General features: G+C 58.3%; 1 protein-coding gene across 1 annotated transcript in view; it reads left to right on the forward strand.

Annotated features, from left to right (window-relative positions):
- DOK7 (docking protein 7) overlaps nucleotides 1–7,841 on the forward strand; it is a 27,818-nt gene that overhangs the window by 2,687 nt on the left and 17,290 nt on the right. Inside the window, exon 3 of the mRNA XM_003801138.3 lies at nucleotides 5,986–6,216. Within this exon, the coding sequence (XP_003801186.2) occupies nucleotides 5,986–6,216 (231 nt within the window). The remainder of the gene's footprint in view (nucleotides 1–5,985; nucleotides 6,217–7,841) is intronic.

The raw sequence follows: 7,841 nt of genomic DNA on the forward strand, positions 1-7,841 counted from the left end.
GGGGGGGGGAGGGTGCCTGGTCACATGCTCACAGCAATGGCACAGGCTTTGCACCCACACACAGGCATGGGGAGCCTTGTGCCTGTGAGCCCTGAAGCTGCTCTGTAGCTTGTGCAGTGCCCAGGGCCCCTGACCTGCATGGTCAACAGCCCTGCCCACATGGGATGAATTTGTGGAGATGTGAGTTGCAGGAAGTGGTGGCCAGACCAGCCCCTTGCTGAGTTGGCTTCTCCTGGCTGTGGGTTATTGGGGCTGGGAATGGGACTACTGTCTCCACTCTGGTTTCAGTCAAGGTGCCAATGGCAGGCAGTCCTCTTCAGTGGAAATGTCACAGAGTAGGGCCAAGCTTCCTGCAGCCTCTGTCAGGACAGGGAATCTGAGCACCTCTGCTCTGCTCCTGTGAACTGTGGGCCCGAGATTATTGCTTCTCTTGAAGCTTCCTCATATTCAGCTGGACTCAGGTAGCAGTCCCAGCCTGGCCTGCTCTCAAGACCCTCAGGAAGGTGGACAGAGAGGTGGGCAGGAGGCCCGGCCCCAGCCCTGCATGCCCCAAGCCTTGCCCTCCCTTTGGTGTCAGTATGTGTGTTGATGTGTGCCGGCAGGATCACCTGTCTCCCCAACCCCACCCCCCCACCCCCATCTGTGTCAGGCAGGTGGCACACTCTAAAGGCACCTCCTTCCTGGGCCGTGCACTTGGTCCTGGCCAAGGAGGCACCAGTGGCCTTGCTGGCTGCTCGGGCCAGTACCTAGGCTGCTACACCCTCAGCAGGGTCTCTCCAGGCTCCGTGCTGCTGTGCTGAGAGCACAGCCTCAAGGTCACTGCCACCTCCAAGGACTAAGCCCAAGGCCACTGCTCTGGCCTCCCTTGGGTGTGGACTGTCCCTCTGCCTCCCCAGCCTCCGGCTTCCCTGGGCCTCTGTTCCATCTTTCACAGCATCCCCTCCTCCTTGTCCCCACAGGAGGCCCCGGGCACTGCATCTCCCTCCCGCAGCCCCAGCGGGCTGTGCCCTGGCTCTAAGGCCTCCCGTGTGCTCATGACTCCACAGTTATTTTTACATCTCCAGGCGCCTGTGTCCAGCTGCCTGTATGCATCGTCGCGCCCAGTCTAACGGGCTTCTCAGCCTCATGTTTCCCAGAAACACCCCATCTTAGCCCCCACCTCAGAGTCTCCTCCCTAGCCATCCCACTCCCACCCGAATCTGAGGAGTCTGATTCTCTGCTTGGAAGCAGAGAATCTCACCCACCAAGCAGTCCGGTGGCCCCCAGCAGGGAGGGCTGGCCCAGAGCAGGTGTCTAGTGCCATCTGGGCTAGGTCACCTACTGTGGAGACCATAGCCTCAGCCTTTCCTCAGCTCCAGCCAGCCTCGGGCATCATACACCCCCCGGACAGCCACAGCATCTCTGAGGCTGCTGCCCAGGTCCATACTTCACACAGCGGCCAAGGTGGGCTTTGAGCAAAGCCTGGCCAGCCGTCTCTGCTCATAGCCCTTTTGAGTTCCCTGGTACCTTGGAGCAGAGCTCTCTGCCTTGATCTCTAGCCCACCAGACCAGCCTGCCTTCTCCCCTCCTCCTTGTGCCAGCCTGGACCTCTGAGTCCCTGAAGAGGCCATGTTGCCCTGCCTGTGGGATTTTGCACTGGCTGTTCTCTCTGACACAGTGCTGTTCCCTGTGGGGCTGCTGGGCAGGGGTCAGTTCCCTCCTGGAAGAGTGTGACCCCCACACATGTGTAGTCCCTGCCCAGCCACTGTCATCAGGCCACTTGTTCTGGTCCTCTGTAGAGCATTGTCCTTGTCTTGGGCTTATCTGTATGTCAGATCATCCCTATTCTTGGGATTGGCTCCACAGGGGCCTGGCTTTGTCCCCAGGGTCCTGGGGTGCTCAGAGTCTACACACACTAGGCATTTCTTGTTCACACTAGAACAAGCTTGGGCTCATCACAGGGGACACCAGGTTCAGCTGGGACAGAGTCAGAGAAGGTGAGAGGGCTCTAAGTGGCCTAGCAGAGTCTTTTAGTGCCCTCAAAGGGCTGGCAGGACTCGCCCTGATGTGGTGGCCTCTGCCTGTCAGGCCTTTGCCTTTCCCATCTCAAGGCACATCCCCATGCCTGGCCCTAAGGTCCACCAGCCCCGCCTACCTCTGGCTGCAGGACTGCGGTTTGCTGTCTGGCTCTGCATCCTCTGAGTATTTAAAGATGGCCCTGAACAGGGCCCACACCAACACCCCCGGGCTGGGCTGTGGGCCCTGCACCCAGCACGCTGGGCTCACTGGGGCAGGACGCGTGCCCAGGCTGGGCTCTGTCGGCCTTGCGTCCTTGTCTATCCTCAGATGGAGAGCAGAGGCTCAGTGAGGATGGGTCCCCAGACACGGAAAGCCGGGTAGACGTGGGGCTTGAGCCAAGATTAGCCTGGCCCCACCTGCATACAGCTCCCCCTGCATATGGCTCCCCAGGCCTCCCTCTGCATATGGCTGTGGCAGTGAGTGCAAGGGTGTGTGCGTGCATGTAAGAATGTGCAGGTACGTGGGCTCACACGTGTGATGACTGTGTGGTGTGGGTGTGAGTGGATGAATGTGCGTGTGTGTGTCCATGGCTATCTCTAACAGCCCACAGACTGGGTGTTTAAACCACAGACATTTCTCTCTCAGTTCTAGAGTCTGTGAGCCTAAGACAGGCGACCGGGGCCTGCCAGGGGCCCCCACTCCTTGGTTCACAGTTGGCTGTGTGTCCTTACCTGGTGGCCAGGCCCTCTGGGGCCTCTTTTATAAAGGCAGGACGCCCATTTGTGAGGTGTCACCCCCATGACACGGTCACCTCCCAGAGGCCCTACCTCCTAACACCATCACTTTGAGGGCGAGGGCTTCCCCCTCTGAATCTGGGGGACGCACTCGGCCCTAACAGTGAGTGTGAGTAAGAGTGTCCTCGAGAGCTGGCTTGCACACATCGGCCTCCCTGCCTGGATTGCATCTCATGGCACTTTCTGCCTGTAAGGACCCCCCAGCTCCCCTTAGTGACTCCATCTCCCACCTATGGAGGCAGGGTCTTCCACCAGCGGCCCAGGAGTTCCCTGTTCATGGAGGTGACCCAGCATACATGGTGCCACCTCAGTTGCTGGGCAGGAGACTCCCTCAAGTGACTAGGACCTCGGCAGGAGGCAGCCAGCCAGTGGGTGCCAGCTCCTGCAGCCTTCTCTCTGGGTCCCCAGGCTCTGCACCACTGCTCCTGATTCTGCAGAGTCTCAGGCCCCACTTGGAGGTCTCATCCCTCTGCCTGTTTCCAAGACAGCTCTGCTTGGCCCAATGGACTTTAAAAATAGGGCTAATGCCAGGTGAGATGACTCATACCTGTAATCCTAGCACTCTCGGAGGCCAAGGCAGGTGGATCACTTGAGCTCAGGAGTTTAAAGACAAACCTGAGCAAGAGCAAGACCCTGTCTCTACTAAAAATACAAAAATTAGCCAGGCATTGTGGTGGGTACCTATAGTCCCAGCTACTTGGGAGGCTGAGGCAGGAGTATGGCTTGAGCCCAGGAGTCTGAGGTTGCTACGAGCCATGATGATACCACAGCACTCTGCCCAGGGTGGCAGGGTGAGACTCTGTCTCAAAAGTTAAAATAAAATAGAAAGTAAAACGCAGGTCCAATGTATCTCCAGAGTGTTCTGGAGAAGGCGAAGGGCAAGGGGCCTGCCAGGCGGGGGGTGGGAATGAACCACCGCATTAGGGACTGAGAAAGACAGAAATTTATCCCCTCAGTTCTGAAGGTCAGAGGTCTGAGATCACGGGGTTAGTGGAGCTGTGCTCTTCCCAAGTTCTCTCAGGGAAGCTGCATAGAAACTGCCCCCAAGGAGGGGGTGGGGGCCCTTTCTAGAAGTCTGGGGAGCATCTCAGCAGGGGGCAGGACCAGGAGCTGGCATCTGGTCCAGGGGAGGATGGATGTGAAGGCCTTTTGTTAGTCAGGAGCGAGATGGGGTTACCTGGCCCTTGGGTGACACTTGGGGAGAGACAATGGTGCCCAGGGCAGAGCTGAGGCCCACACGATCAGCTTCAGGGGAAGCAGCTAGGGCTGGTTGGTGGCAGAGGCAGAAACCATCTTTGTGGCGTGGCCGAGGCACCACACCAGGGAGCCAGTCCACAGGAAGAGAAGGTCCCTGTGTGGGGTCCTGGGTGATCAGCTGAAGCCCGTGAGGGAAAGGTTGAGAGGTATGTGCCCCTCGTAGAGCACCACTTGAGAGTCCTGCATAGCCCCGTCCCTTCTGTGCGGTGGGATCCAGGGAAGCCAAGGCCCCAGTGCCAGCAGGTGCATGGCAGATGTGTGACGTGTGGGGCCTCCACGTGCCTTTCTGCGTGGTGTTCACAGCTTCACCACAGGTGGTGTTTCCACTGTCCCCATGACACAGGTGAGGAAACTGAAGCCAAGAGCTCCAGGGGCCCCTCCAGCCAGAGGGGCAGGGCAGAGCTTCCCTCCAGGCCTCACCCCGTGGGAGGACTCTCAGTGTGGCTGGGGTGTAGTGTGGGCCACATGGCATGCGATCATCCTCAGTGGATATTTCTGCTGCTCTCCACTTGGAAGTGGAAGCGGCCCGGGCCCACCCCTGCAACTATCCCGTGGCACATCTCAGCCATGGAGGGCTGAGGACTTAGGTGCCAGGCAGAGTCTGGGGTGGCTGAGGGCTGTTCTCAGGCAAGAGAACCATAGTGGCTGCCTGGCCCGGAGGAGACTCTCCATTCTCAGGCCAGACCCTTATGTTTTCACTTCTTGGTTGCTCGGGTGACATTTTGGGGGAGACCTTTTCATTATGACGATTATGCTGACCTAATTCACCTCTCTGGACCAGGCCTCTCGCTTCCTGCTCTGGAGCTACCAGAAGGAGCCTTCTATGCTGACAGCCTCTTCCTAGCTGTTCTTGGGAGAGATTGTGCTGGGAACCCTTTGATGGGCAGATGCATTTCTGTGGGTTCTGAGCTTTTCTTCTCTCCAGTTGGGAGTGCCTTAGCTATTTTCTAGTTATAAATGTTTCAGACACTAGAGATTCTCAAACAAGCAGTGACAGCCCCAGAGCCCCATCCACAGGCCCTCTGGGTGAATAAAGCTTTATTAGCACTACCGCCCATGGGTTCATGAGGGCAGCAGCACAAAATAGTCCAGACAGAGACCTGTGGCCCCAAACTGTCTGCTGCTTCCTCAGGGAGGAAGCTGCCCAAGGCTGGCCTGATGGCATGCAGCTCCCCTGGTTCCCATGGGCTGTGACTCCGTGGTCCGGTGGGCTGGCCTGACTCTGTTCTGGATCCCACAAGGAAAATCAGTGTCTGAGTCAAGTTCTTCTGGGATTGAGTCCTCACTTGGGCTTGCTGGGTGGTCTGAGGAGCAGTGTGTCCTGCAGCCCTCCCCAGGCAGTCTCCCCATCCTCCCCTGCACAACCTTTGGTTTGGTTTCTGGAGCTTCCTGCAGGATCTGGGGCTGACTCACACATAAACACATGTAGCTGTCTGTGTTAGGCCCCAAACCTGCGCTCTCACCAAAGACTGGTCATCCTGGGCCCTGCTGTGGGGCCTTGGGAAGAGAGAACACCTGTTTGTGAGTCCTAGACCCATGCCGGAGGGCCAGGACTCTCCCTGTGTCACCCTGCCGGTCCTCTCGGAGAGCGGAGCTGCCCTGCACCATTGGGAGGTGTGTGTCCATGCACACCCCCTAGTGTGTCCGCATGGGTTCCAGGCCTGGGGCAGGTGGGTCGTCTCAGGGGCAGAGTCAGGTGGGCACAGCATGGAGCATCCTGGGCCACTTCTGCTCTCCTGGCCTGTGGCAGGGTAGGAGATCGAGCCACCTTGTACAGGAGGAAAGGAAGATGAGGGCTTGAGCGGCTGGCTCAGGGTCATGCCTTCAGCCTTGGTCTCTTTTTGGCTGAGCCACAGTCTTGGGGCAGGCGTTGGGGTCGGGGCCTCAGGCTGGTGGGAGGGCTGCCCTGCGCCCTGACGTGGCCTTGCCCCTGCAGACTGCCTGCTCATGCTGGCCTACAAAGACAAGTCGGAGCGCGCCAAGGGCCTCCGGGAACGCAGCAGCCTGACCCTGGAGGACATCTGTGGCCTAGAGCCAGGTCTGCCCTACGAGGGCCTGCCCCACACGCTGGCCATCGTCTGCCTGTCCCAAGCCGTCATGCTGGGCTTTGACAGCCGAGAGGTCATGTGCGCCTGGGATGCCCGGATCCGATACGCACTGGGTGAGGGTAAGTGACCAGGGCAGGGGTCCCAGGTGAGGCACTCCCTCCCACAGGGCCACGGGGGCCCCAGGGATGTGGGGGGACATCAGTGGGTCTTCAAACATTTACTGAGCTCCACACTCAGGTTGAGCAAGGGGTGCTCAGAAGAGATTTGGGGCCAGGGAGCCCACATGACCTCCAGAGTTAGAGTCAGAGCCTTCAGCCCAAGGAGGTGCCTTCTAACGGGGGTGCTCTCCTGAGCCCCGTCCTTTGCCTTCCACACTGGATGCCGAGCCCAGAGCCAAGGTGCCGGGAGGGGAGAGCTGCGCAGCTTCCTGGCAGTGGACAGCAGGGTGTGGGGAAGCAGCTCCCCACCCCTATCCACCAGGGTCAGCAGCAGAAAGACTATAATGCCACATTTTCTAAAACATCAAAATCAATGCAGAAAACCCATGATGAGTGAAATGCCAGTTTTTTTTTTTTTTGAGACAGGGTCTCAAGCTGTCACCCTCGGTAGAGTGCTGTAACATCACAGCTCACAGCAACCTTAAACTCTTGGGCTTAAGCAATTCTCTTGCCTCAGCCTCCCAAGTAGCTGGGACTATAGGTGCCTGCCACAACGCCCAGCCATTTTTTGGTTGTAGTTGTCATTATTGTTTGGCAGGCCCGGGCTGGGTTTGAACCCACCCGCTCCAGTTTATGTGGCTGGTGCTCTGGCTGCTGAGCTACAGGCGCTGAGCCCAAAATATCAGTTTTAAATAGAGTCGGGCTCTGGCCTGCACTTTACTTCCCCTCACCCCTCACCTGATCGGAACCCCAGCAACCTGACACCCCACCCCACCCCCCGTCTTTAAAGACTTGATATTTTGTTCCTCACGGAGTTTGAATTATAAAATATGTATCCCTAGCCTTGATGGCTGTGGGCTCCGGGAGCAGCCCTTCCTCCATTCCCTGGAGACAGAAGCCAGTGCTTGGTCCAGGGGTGATGTGGACTGTGTAGCCAGAAGGCACAGGGGAAAGTACCTTCAGAACAGAGAGTCATGCCTTTCCAGAAAGTTCTGCAGCTGAGATTCCTGTCGGCCCAGCCTGGCTCATGGGTCCCTTTTTATAATCCAGCTGGAGCAGTTGTCACCACACAGAGCCAGCTGGGCACTGCCCTGGCATCTTTATCTTGCTAGAAATCATGGTGTGGTCTGACCAATCCTTGCAGGGACGTGCCCCAGGCTGCTGCTGGGAGCAGGATTGAGACCAGCGTCCCACTGGCTCTGTGGCTGGAGGTGAAGGGGGCAGTGTCACCCTCTGCTCACAGGCTGGGCTCCCTGGGTGTACACCTCCTCCTGAGGTTGGAGGAAAACTAGGGAGAGAGAAGGGAGAGGAGGGCATGGTCCATCCTTTCAGGGGCCTTCAAGGGCAAAGGGCCAAGTTGTGTCAGGGCCAGGGATCCTGGACAGTGCCCAGCTACCCTATGTAGTCTTGGAGTCAGGGAGAACAGTGAATAGGCAAGGGAGGGCCCAGGGTTTCCTGAGTGTCCCCATGGCCAGGCTGGGGCTGTGATGCAGACCTTCTGCTCTCTTGGCCTGTGGCAGGGTAGGAGATCGAGCCATCTTGTACAGGAGGAAAGGAAGATGAGGGCTTGAGCGGCTGGCTCAGGG

Source organism: Otolemur garnettii, unplaced genomic scaffold (genome assembly GCF_000181295.1).
Source record: "Otolemur garnettii isolate 467f Iridium unplaced genomic scaffold, OtoGar3 scaffold00198, whole genome shotgun sequence".
NCBI lineage: Eukaryota > Metazoa > Chordata > Mammalia > Primates > Galagidae > Otolemur > Otolemur garnettii.